Source organism: Grus americana, chromosome 9 (genome assembly GCF_028858705.1).
Source record: "Grus americana isolate bGruAme1 chromosome 9, bGruAme1.mat, whole genome shotgun sequence".
NCBI classification, from domain to species: domain Eukaryota; kingdom Metazoa; phylum Chordata; class Aves; order Gruiformes; family Gruidae; genus Grus; species Grus americana.
Window position 1 is genome coordinate 7616280 of NC_072860.1, and position 12656 is coordinate 7628935.

Here is a 12656-nt window from a genome sequence, read left to right on the forward strand (position 1 = left end):
CTATTTAGGAATGCTGGCATATAATCTGTCCAGCAACATCTTAGTTTTGTGTCCATAACAATTAGGTATGATTTCAATACGTGGGAAGAGTTGCTCCACAGCAATAATTGGAGTATTGAACTCAAAAGAACTTTTCAGAACACTGAAAATAAGACACAAACTTTTTGCATTAAAGAGCAGATCCCAGAGCCTGCACCATTTACTGAAAGCAGTAAGTGGCAAATCCATGGTTGGAAGAGCAGCACAAATGCTCTGTATGGCCTCAGCTGACCTGCTTATGTCACATGGGGAAGTCTGCACTGGGAGGCAGGTCAGATTTCCATTATCAAGACCTCAGGTTTAAACTCAGCAAGGTTAGTTACGAGAGGCATCCACAATATGATATACGCCACAGATATTTAAGAATAAGGGAATTTGCTTTTGTTGCCAGAGAATGCAGTCACCTGTACCAGTTTTCTGAGTTTATTCCCTGACAGATGCCTTTGAAGTCACCTCCGCTGACACTTAAGATGCAGAAGTGATTCCACAGCAGTCAACTGAAACTCTCACATCATTTGCCTGATTCACCCTGCTTTTAGACCGAGCATTGTGAGCCTTGGAGCACTGCACTGAATTTGGTATGAGAAAAGACAACCAAACACTGACAGCTACAAGTCAGAAAATAGCAAGTGACAGGAAAGGTACGAGAATAACAGAAGGATCCAGTTTGATTTCCCCACTAAACAGCCCTAGTCCCTTGACCAGACACCCAGAATAATTATCTCCTGCACCTACATATTTTTGTCACAGTCCATTGCCATGTCATTTAGGACTTCTTTTTACTGTATTTAAAGAACTTGAAGCCCACAAAAGTTACTTGGCATCTCAGTTGTTTGATACTGACACAGAAGAAAACACAGCTAAACAAAGAACAAAAGCAACAGAAGATACACATTATTTTATCACAGATAAACAAACACATCTAAGAAACAGATTTTAAAAAACCACCAAGAACTACCAATGAAGTTCATCATGGACTACCTCTACTTCAATCAGAATTTGCTTCCTAGGAAGACCAAGCTATTTTAGGTTTTAGGGATGGGTTTAAAGCATAGCAGGCTTCTAGTAGAGGGGCATATGAGACAAACATCTGTTCATCCTGCTATTCAATTATCTTCTGTTTAGAAGTGTAAACTCATAACCAAACATTCAGGGAAGAAGCTGAAGGGCTTGACTTCCATCAATAAAAGCCAACAAGGCAAGTGTCACTGGTGGCAAGGAGAGGAAAGTCAGTCCTTGTTCAGTGAGGGACTATGCAAACAATCCCAAACCATTGCAAAATCTGGCCTCACCTATCTCTTACTAGTCATGCATCCACCAATATATACCAAAAGGCAAGGAATGGGGGATGGGATGGGGAAAATTGAGAGAGACTGAGAAGCTGAGTTAATTTTCATAGGTCATCTTACCTCCATATTCAGCAACATCTATGATTTGGACACAAAAGTTTAAAAAGCCTTATACTAACACTTTTTTAGGATGAAAACAGAGTCTGGCACTTAAGCATTACAATACTCCCACTGAGTTCTGGGGACATTTGGAGCTGTGAATTGTACAGGGTATACAAGCACTGGTTAATTCAAGGTGCAAACTCAAGCATAAAGGACTTCCAGAAGAGTGGAATGTGAAACTTAATTACAGTTAGAAGGCAAAATATGGAAAGCCATCTCATGGTAGCATCATGACAGACATAAGAGTCTAAATCTTTCATATGGTTTGTCCAACAGCCCTCTCCTCCTCCCTCCCCAAAATGAACCAAAAGCCTAGTAACATGTACACTCACTTCAAACAATGGAGAGGTCCAGGAGAAACTCTAGTTACTCGATTGACGCTAGCACCATTCACAGTGTTGAGATGGACTTCAGAGATGTAAAGAGTCACAGAGGAGGACTGCAATCGTGTTTTCACAACTTCCAGTGGACATGTCAGAATTGCACCAACAGTGCCTCCACATCTGCAAGAAATAGGATCATCACATTCTTAACTGCAAATAAACTGAAGGACACATTCACATATAGTTAACATTGTACTCCCAGTCAAATTGCAAAAGGTGAAGAAACAACTGGAACATGCGTGACAATGCTGCAGTTATTTGCCCTTGAAGGCAAGCAAACTGTTAAGTCAGTTTGTTAACCCCACAACATCGAGTGAAGATTTAAACAGACAAAAATAAAGTTTCCCAAAGTAGTGAAGGTGTACAGTCTTCAGTACATGCTGTTCAAATCAGTTCTGGAAAGGAGCTCAGTATCTGAAATGTTTAACTTCTTATGGTAAATTTTAACTTTTTTTTTGAATGTTTAGTGCACTCCTGACCACAAACAAGGTGCCAAAAATCCTTAAGGGCAGAAAAGATTTCTGCACTATGCACGCAGGGCTACATGTACAAACTGTGGTGTGGCAATTTAATAAAATTAAAATACTTATGAAGACATCTTCAAAACTCCATTTATATTTCAGCCATTGTACCATGAAAGCAATGATTCTGAGTGTTTCCTGAGTTCTGCCCTTTGCAGTAAGACAGACTAAATTCTGAGTACAGAATACTGTAGAGTAGAACCTCGGAAGACAAAAGAGCTTTAAGTGGCTAACCAGGTGAAGACTTGCAGATTTTGGTTCAGTCTGCCACTCATTTCTGTGAACAAGCTAAGGCAAGCCATGCGTGACTTGTACTGACAGCGGAGTTACTCCCATTCTGCTAGAGCAGAACACAGCCAAGAATATACTGCCTCTTAGCAGCTCTGCTCAGAGGATTCTTCCGGTGCTTGTTTGTAACCTGTTTATTAATATCTACACTCCTATCTGTTTAACTATGATCACATACAGTCTCCAAGGGAAAAAATACCAAATCCACAAATTCTTATTCCAAAGACAAGCCCAAATTCCTTGCCACTACCATCACAAAAAAGTGCTTCCCTTGAACTTTTTCCAAGTTCAGTATTCTTAACTTTGCCAAATACCCTTCTTAAAACTATGACTAGGACACTATATGTACCTTTTAAAAAACCACACAAACATAACCACAAAAAATCCAGTAAAAAACCCACCACAACAAAACACCCTCCACTTTCATATTAAAGTAGCTTTTAGTCTGTTAACTCTCCCACTGCAGAGAATACCAAAAATAACGGTAGTTGTCAGCACAGCACTGCATCCTCAAAAACTAATCTGTTTGTATGAATTGAACTGACAATATCAAACAGCTGCAGAGTAGGATAATGTCTGATGATATTCACTTAATGCTCCATTTAAACCTAGTGACCTAGAAGTATCCTATTACTAAGCCTAAAGGCATCTTGTCCCACCCCCAACTCCAACACAAGACTGAAGTCTACTCTCTTACAAGCTTGAATTGAGGAAAGAAATCAAGTTTCTTTGTCTGTCTGGAAAAAAGTGTTCTTACAGGAAGATGGAAGACAGTTTTCCAGTGCGAGCTGTACACATGCACCTACAGACAGATACAGCTTTTAGAGTAGCATGTTTAAAACATTTCTGAATGAGCAATTCACATGCTCTTCTGCTGGTAAGCTACAGACCTTTCAAAGTAAGACTTGCACGAAGAGACAGAGTAGATGTGCTAATATTTATTTCAGCCAGTGTTAGAAGCAGGAGGAGCCTGTAACATGTTATGGTTCATGACATGAATACCACATGAGAATTGCAGGAAGGCCAGATGTGAAAACAACTTGACATGTAACTTTAGAGCTTGAGCATCTTCAAGACAGACAGCAAGTTACTGTGCTTCCTGCAGTGCAACAGTGGACACTGCTGTATGGTAATGTAGGAAGTTGGCTTTAGAGTTTATTTCCTTTCTTGTAACCCCTCTGTTTCTGATCCCTCAAGCCTATTCCCTTTAAGATCTTTCTGCATTAATTTGGACAGGTTACATGAGGACTTGTTTTCAGGCAACAGTAACAGCAAACCATAGCACGTGCTTTCTATTACTGAAATAAATACTGTGGTAGCGGGAAGAAAGGAGGAGGAAAAAACTTGGCTTGCATTCTTCAACATGGTTTGGAATTTGGAGCTTTAATGCTACTGGCTCCACAGCTACCTCACACTGGAAAAGTTTTCCAAAGTTGAAGATTAACACCAAGCTGGAGCGCGTCCTCTGCATGCTCCCCTGCACCACACCCAAATCACCACAAGGGATGCCTGACTGCAACAGCACTTCTGTCAGACATTTGCTGTGGATGGGTTCAAAACACTTCATTCAGCAATGGATTACTAAGGAAGAGGGCAGACATACAGCTACTCAATGCTTGTTCTTTTTAAGCTGGCCTAGAGCAAGCAGTGTTCAGTGATAACCAGCTGATGTAACAGCAACCAGTGCTATTTTTACACACATCATAAGGAAGCAGAGCAACTGCCTCCCTTTAAGAACTGGGCACCCTTTACCTGCACATTCTGCCATTCAGCTATTTTCAAATAATCAGCACTCTTGGCAGTTTCTTACTGTTGTGTTGTTGGGTGGTTTGTCTGTGGCTTTTTTGCCTTTTTTTCCCCCCCCTTTAAACAGTTTAAGATGTCTCAACTGAACCTGAGAATACTTTGAATGTTTTCCACTATTGATAGCTTGGATTTTCCTCCGTCCCCTATCTTCAAGATCTCAAATTGCTACTTATAAATGAAGAAAGCAGAGAAGTTTTATAGCATTATGTGGTTCTGCATTGCTCAAACAAGTCTTTGCAAAATCCCCAATTCCTACTTCTGTAGGAATGTAATACCTTACTCTCCCAGCCCTCAAGAAGCCCCATGTAATAGAGAAAGCATCTGGAATTGAAGGAGTGAAAGAAAAAGTCCCCAGCTGCTGAGGAACCAGACCTTGCTCAGTAGTCACAAGATCCACTGAGTTTGAACTGAATCACTAAATGAAAGCGTAACTCAGGAACTACACTGATTTATCTAGTTCACTTGAACTTTAAGATAAACACTGCAAGGCTTGACAAAACTGTTTAGGAGAAACTGTCAATAAACATAACTTGTAGGTAAACAAACAAGAGAGACAATTCAATGACTATGCACCCTGTACAAATAAGCAACTATAAAGAAGCATGCCAGCTGTTCTGTCACCAGCATCAGTGACAGTGTATTTTACTTCGAAATATATTTCCAGCCTTGCTTATTTAACACACTACTAGAAATACTGTGAAAGAGACAGCTACTTCTTTGTGCTCCAAGTCCTGGCAGGCCAGTAACAGCTAGCCACAAGCTCCAGCTTAGCAAAAGTGTTCTATAAACTGCCAGCAGACAGCTGCCGTTGTTCCTGCTACCCTCCTCACTTGCTCAAATTAAGAGGAGTTTTTAGTTTGTGGCTTAACACAAGTTAGGAAGTAGCAGTTTTAAAAAATGGTTTTTAAGAGTTACAAAGTATTAGATTTGTTCTCCTCAATAACACTGGTGGGATTTTGTAAACTACTTAAACTTCTACTACCTAAAACCACTCTGGGCTTCAGCATCTCCAGTCATGTACTAGGCCCCAATGACTGTGACTTGGGAGAACACTTACTAGCATGTAATTTTTTTCTCCAGGATTAGATTTCACCTGGTAGACTGAGTGGGTAAGCAAATACTCCCTCAGCAGAAATGCATAAAGTGGAAGAGAAGGGCAAAACCTGAGACCCCCCTGTGTCTGAATGTTTGCAGCAGTTTCTAGTGAATGCTGTTCAGAAGACCACTTGCTCATGTTACCTATCCCAAATCTGACATTTGGCTCTAATCAATGTTTACTACAAGCCTTCTTCAGCTTTGCCAAGTGTAAGAAAAACTTGCAAAAGTGACTTATCAGAAACACCTGATCATACAAGGGCATGAGAATCCACCTGTAGGTTCCAAACAATTTGAAAGGAAGCACAAAAATCAGTAGGTAAATCCACAAAAATAAACACACACATGTAAAAAAAGAGGAAGATTAAAATCCCACTAACAACACAGTCAAGTTAGAGAATTAAATCTGCAGCTTAAACTGTACAAGGCAGCACAGGAGACATTGGACTCAGCAAAACAGAGACATGTAGTGATCTAACCTGCAGGATTGTGACAAAACAACAGTAAAACTAAGAACAGTCGTGTCTACTTGACATCTCTCGGACAGAAGCATCTAGGAAGATGGCAATGCTCTCCTAAACTGCAGCTTATTCCAGAGAACATCCATGCAAAAAAATCCCACATTTAATTTGATCTCTGATGTGCGTTTAGAAGTCCATCACTTCACGAGACTAACAGAATAAGCCTGGAACTATTTGGGCTTTAAACTCTGCTAGCAATTCAACACAGATACAGAATTGACAACCATTTTTCCCCAATAAACCAGTATTATGAGTGAGACACTGCAAGGAAAGAAGTATGCACATGCTTCAAAAACCTATTCCTGTTTGGCATTCAAATCCCAGGTTCTATTTCCAGAGATGGCTGCACAAGAAAACCTTCTTTTATTATTGCAAGTTGAGGGTATTCACTAAGGAATCACTGCCTTTGTCCAGAGTAGTTGAGTATCTCCTACTGTTACCTTAGACCCCTGCAAGAAAAACCAGAGATGGCCCCAGCATGGATGACGGTCTCAACTTCAGCCACTGGACTATCTATAAATGCTCCAAAGCAGATTGATGTTCTCAATGCCAGTATCAGCTGACCTAGAATTGAAACTGTCAGTGCAAGAATTTTTTAATTCCTTCAGATAATTGTGTATTTTACACAAATAAAGATGAGGCTGCATAGTGCTAGTCTCAGATTCACCTTTCACAGTATTTGTAACCATAGCCTCAAAGACTCAAAGATAACCCTTGACCCTGTTATCTTGGGTCTACATTCATTCATGTATTTTACCAGGTCTTTCTCTTTCCTGCATGAAAATGAAAGTTCCATGCAAATACTGGCTGGTGAGAGAAACAGCAGGAAAATTTTGCTCAAAACTGTCATAAGAAACAAAACCCAAGCCACTTGTAAACAGAACTCCTTCTAATCTCTTCACCATTTACTCCAAATTCAAGTCCCTAATCTATCAGCAATTTCATAGAGCTGTCTTACAACACATGAGTAACTTTCACATCAACAGATAGTTGCAGGTTTGGATATTAAGTTCACAGTATCCCTCTTTCAAGGGTATTTAAGGGCTTTAGCAAGTACAACTTTCAGAAACAGCATGAATATCTCCATCCTCAATATTCACGGTTTCCTGTTATTATACTGCTAAACTTGTATATTACACACCTTTAGCATTAATATGATTACTAGGAGTAGTGGTAACCAGAAACTCTTAACCCCCTTATTCATCGATTATGTTTCTTTGCTGAAACTTAGCTTAACTTACACTTTCTAACATCCTTAAACTAAAAATACTAATCAAACTTGCTATTTCTAATTAACAGCTTAAAAATAAAATTCCCCTGATGTGCTGACATATAGAAACCTACAAGTGAAAACAGGAAAAACACAAGGGGAACAAGCATCACTGGGTTCCATTATCCAAAACAAACATCAACAGTACAGTGTAGCTTCTATTAAGAACCAGGGTAAATAAATATTTACAAAGACATTTGTATTGAGTAAAAACAGCTGAAAACATTTGTCATCTAGAAGGAAATATAAGAAACACACCAGCTTCAGTTTCTCAAGTATTGACAGCAATTATTCATGCAGCTTGGTAACCTCAGAGCAAAACCCAAGCTACTCGGTGCTTTAAACAAACACTGCCTTATTCCCTACAGAAGAGTATCTGAACACAAAAATAACCTCAAGTTTGGACAGGAAGGTATAAAACTTCTCCTATGCTTTACAACAGGAAGAACTTGTTCTGAAAGACAGCCAGGGTTATGCCAGGAATGTATTTTAGGGTGGAGGGAAGTCCAAGTGTTGGGCAACTCAGTTATGGCTCAAGTGGCTATTTTCTGAAAGGGAATATAAAAACCCCTATCCTCACACTACCTGCTCCCTTATTAACTAATATCTTCTTAAATAAAAAACCACCAAGGATCTTTCACCTTTACTTCATGCATTTTAAGAGCATATTATCTTTCTGAAGAATTCAAACATTTATCTTCAATACATTTTCAGAGTGTTAACGATTTCAACCACAGCAGGGATTTGCCAAGAACCTCTGTCAGAGTGATTTAAATTATAGATCAATTTGAGACAGATCTATGATCACGACAAATAAAGAGACTCCTTCCAATACTCCCATCACATAATAAATTAGAAAACAGCCAACTTTCTGCACAAAATACCAAGAGTAAATAAAGAATTAAGAAGTAAACCTGAGACTGTCTAACCCTGAACTCAGAAAAGCAGCTGTCCACCTAACTCAGAACAGTTCCTCCTTTTGCTGAGGAAACAAAGCCCAGGCAGGATCCCACATCCTGATGGAAGTTTGTATGATAGAGAATTACTATCATAAGCTTTCTGGAAATGAAGAATAAACCATGAAAACCTGGAAATTACTTTTGCAGCCAACATCTGAATTTTCATTCAATGCACCAGTTATGATTGCAAGCAGGTACGTCCAAAGCATATTAATCTCCCCATAAAGCAAACATTAAGGTCTTTCTACTATCTTTTTGTTAAGTAGTCTAATAACTAGAAAAGCACATAACTGTGTAACTTACATACTTGAACTATAATGTTCATCTAAAGCCTACATTTCAATCACAAGACACTGCAATTTAAAGATGCAGAGTGTTCAGTTGATTCTTCTTGGTTTGGAATAAGAGCACCTGAGTTTATACTACCAACCTGCTGTCTACCTTGATGACAGTTGCTATTTGACCAGGAGATGGAAAAACAGAAGATATGCAAAAAAAAAATCTACAGTTTGTTTCCTGAAACAGGAGAGTTCAGAGCAATGGAACCAAGTAGCTCAAAAGGGAAAGAACCCTAAACAGCTCCGCTCCCCCCACCCAGCCCCCTCAAAAAACAGTTAAGTTCCACCTGACACACAATTTTCTATCACAATCCAACACTACAGGCACCCAGCTAGTTCCTGCTCCCACAAGGACAAGATACTATTAGCAAATGGAGCTGCAGTAACTATATGGTTTGCAGAAACAGATCTTGGTAAATAGGGGCATCATGACAAAATATGAGCTAAGTGATTTCAAACATGTCACAGCAAGAAACTGAACTCCAGGCACACTATCGATCCATTCAGGTATGCTCCCTGCAATTACTCTTCAGTATAGAGTGCACAGTGGCACTAAGCTGTTTCTTTTTAGACTTAGAATTAGTATTTCTATCACAAGATATTGGTTGTATTTACAATTAACATGCAGTTATGAAACAGAGACAGGATTCTTAAAAATTAAGCTACCTGAGTAAAAATTACTTCAGAAAAACAAAGCAAGTAGTAATCGCTGAGTAATTCCCTCACCATCACTGCCCCAGTGGCCAGCACTGCTAAAAGAGTCTAACAAACCTGTTGGAAAGGGATAAGGATGCAGAGATAGGAAAAAAGGAATGAGGGAAAAAAATTACTAGAAGTACGAAACTAGCTCCCAACATAAGCTTGTAACGGTCCAGAAGAACTGCAGTTTGACAATTGTTGTTGAATTGGTCATGAAACAAGCTAGGCAGCTACAGAAAAAAATCCCAGGATAGCCCCACCTACATTACTAAAGCAGCAATGTCATCAATTATGTGTCATCACAGAAAGCAGGAATTGAAGACTGAACTTAGAGATTACAAAAAAAACCCAGCACATTGAGATAATCATGTTGTTTCCATACAGTTTCCAGTGAAACCTAAAGGAAAACAAAGTTTCACTGAAGACTAAAGATCAGTCAGGTGATCTGTAGTCCATCATGCTCACAAAGAAGTCATGAGATGACCTTGAATAACTTTTCTACTTCTAAATGTGACCAAATATACACTGTCAGCTTTGCTGAACAGGGTTACAGGAAATGTGTGGCTGGCACATGAGGGAACAGCATTCAGCCTTCCTCACAGTATAACCCTTGACCCAGCCAGCAGCTAACCATAGACCAGACTTCTTTGCAAAAAATAGGAATGAATGAGTTGAGCTGAGCAATCGTCACCCTGTCTTAAGTTCCAGGTTCATAAACCCATCTCTAGCATTATGCACAATTCTGACTAGTAACGTCCTCTGTGCAGGGCTATCAAGTTAAAATGCTACAACAAGGCAGCACTGCTTCTACTGCTTTTCGGAATGTTTACAAGGATGCAAATTCTGAAGAAGAGAGTACACACTACAACACCCTGGGCCTCCTGCTGCATAACCGCTCTCCTCTTAAACAGAGTGCCAGAAATCCGGGGGGGTGAAAAAACACCCACATAAGCACTACATCAGGTAACAGTGAAAATCTGCAAACTGTGTCAGGAGCAGAGAATGTGCTCATACGTATCTAACTCACCCAGACCTGCTCAGAGTAAACACTACACTCTTCTTCCACGTCAAACACCCCAGTCCAGAGTCAATGAGTACAAATGGAAATCCAAAGCTTCAACGTCTCTCTTGGGATGCAAAGTATGCTTCTCCCACTTCCACACAGCCATGCTCACTACCCAAATACACTTTTATCATTACGCCAAACAGGATCTTCAGCTTTCTCTTTAAAGCTAGGTGCTCTTCCCACTTCATTCATGGAGGAACAGCAGGCTGCGTAACCACAGACATCCTGAGCATTACAGAGTTTGGAAAGATGAAGACAGACTAATATCTGTGAAGATACAAGAGTTACCTCAAACCTAACCAAGGCTACAAGGGCCACATCTTTACTTCTAGCTATATTCTTCCCTCCAATTTCTTCTGTCTTCATGGGAGAAAGCTGCACAACCGTGTCAAGCCCCACACCTAAAAGTAGTACACACACCAGTGTTGAAATACATTCAAGTAACACAGCAGCCCTTCAACACTACAGTTACCCCCTAGCCATCTGCAGACACTGAGCAGACAGGCACATTTGGGCAGCCTCTGCGATGTGGTAGGGGAACCCATGCACAGAGGGCTCGGTGTGTTTCTCCACAGAAACACCAGATGAGGGACAAACTCCTGGAAGGGCGACCAGAGTGAACTAGCTATTTTTAAGTTAAACTTTCACCCCGCTTCCCCCAAGGGCCCACGTACGGCCCGCATGCCGCCCGTGGCAAAAGGCAACACCCGGGGCCGGGCCTGGCAGGCACCGCACGCGGCGCACCCAGGCTCCCAGCGAGGCCCCGGGGCACCCGCCCGGACAGCCAGGGCTCCCCGCAGGCCTGGGCCCAACCGCGCGCAACCGGCCCGCAGCAGGCCCGGAAGGGCCTCAGAGCACCGGGCGGGAAGCGACGCGCCGGGAGCGCCTCAGCGCGGCCTGCCGCCCCCTCCCCGCCTCAGCGGCCCCCCACGGGTACCCCCTCTCTCCTCCCTCGGGCACAGAGGAGGGGCGGTAGCCCCTCGCAGCGCTCCGGGGACGCCCGTGCGGCCCTCCCGCGACACCACCGGGCTGCCGCTGTAGGCCGCGGCTGAGCCCCCAGGCCAAGTCCTCCCAGGCCGGGCCTCAGCGGGCGGGCTCAGCAGCGGGGCAGGACCCCCAGAGTCTCAGGGAGGGGCGATGGGAGAAGCCCACAGAAGCCATTTCCAGGGTTACAGCCACCAGGGCGGGAGAGCGCCACAGGGCGGCACCCACCGCACGTCCCACGACGCTGGGGAAGGAGGAAGAGTGAGCAGGCGGCCCTGCCTGACAGCCCGGCACGGCGGGGCCAGAACCGGTACCGTGCCCGCTCCCCCACCGGGCGGCAGCTGCACCTACCCGCCGGCAAACAGATGCACCAGGGTGTCTCTCTGGCTCATTCTCGCCGCCTGCGCCCGGGCGGGAAGGAGGGGTGCCGGGCGCTTCCACCCCGCGCTCAGCCGGGCCGCTCCTGGCAGGGCTCAGCATAAATACGCACCGCGGCCGCGCGGCTTCCTGCGGCGGGGGGAGGGGGGGCGGCCTCGCTCCGCCTCCCGCTCGAGCCGCTGCGGCAACGGCCGGGCGCGGGGCCTTCCTCATGAATATGCAACGAGCCCCCGTAAACAGAGAGCGCTATTGGCTGAGGGGTGTGACGTCACCACCGCGCTCCGCCTCATAAGCTGGGCGAGGAGAGCGTTCCCGGCTCCCTGCAGGCGGGAGCCGCGTCGGTGTGGTGCTGCTCCGCTAAGGGGCCTCGCCCTCGGGTGTGTGAGGTGTTTCTCCGGGGTCCCTGCAGAAGCTGCCTCTCAGGAGCTCCCTTTCCTTTCCCCTGCCTTCCAGCGAGCTGTGTGCGCGGCCCTGAGGCCCCCAGCCTTCCGCAGCTGCTGGCTCTCCTCCTGAGGTGTGTGCTGGCCCTGAGGGAAGCTCACACACAGTAGCCACAGAAAACATGGGGAAGAGGGGTGTGGAAAATGACCCATGTGCCCTCAGTGTCCAAAAGCAGTGGTAGTAGCAGCAAGGCCTTAGTTTTCGTTTTCTCTTGTTTGTGTGTTATAGGTCACATCCTCAGCTACTGAAGCAATGCATCTCCCCAAAGAGGCACCCAAATGCTGGCTCCTTGGGAGTGTTTCTGAAGTGAGTATTGTGACTCATTGGATGACTCTTGCTTTCTTTTTCTTCAAAAATATATGGATAAGGGAAAATAAATAATGCTGCACAGGAAAATTCTTAACATCCTGTATAAAA

The 12656-nt window shown here is 43.4% G+C and overlaps 1 protein-coding gene and 1 long non-coding RNA gene across 5 annotated transcripts in view; one reads left to right on the forward strand and one right to left on the reverse strand.

The window, feature by feature from the left end:
• SLC25A36 (solute carrier family 25 member 36) overlaps positions 1–11946 on the reverse strand; it is a 70227-nt gene extending 58281 nt beyond the window's left edge. For 2 of the 3 annotated variants that reach the window (XR_008578213.1, XR_008578212.1), the window contains exons 1-2: positions 11772–11933; positions 1823–1993 (exon numbers count right to left, since the gene is read on the reverse strand). Coding sequence is in view for 1 of the 3 variants with exons in the window: in XM_054834755.1 (XP_054690730.1) it covers positions 1823–1993; positions 11772–11812 (212 nt within the window). In the remaining 2 variants the exon portion in view is untranslated. Of the gene's footprint in view, positions 1–1822; positions 1994–11771 lie in introns of all 3 variants that reach the window. The other variant, XM_054834755.1, reaches the window with a different exon arrangement.
• Positions 11947–12103: 157 nt separating this feature from the next.
• Positions 12104–12656, forward strand: part of LOC129209794 (uncharacterized) — a 34525-nt gene continuing 33972 nt past the window's right edge. The window contains exons 1-2 of one of the 2 annotated variants that reach the window (XR_008578214.1): positions 12104–12175; positions 12468–12545. This is a non-coding gene — a long non-coding RNA (uncharacterized LOC129209794). The other variant, XR_008578215.1, reaches the window with a different exon arrangement.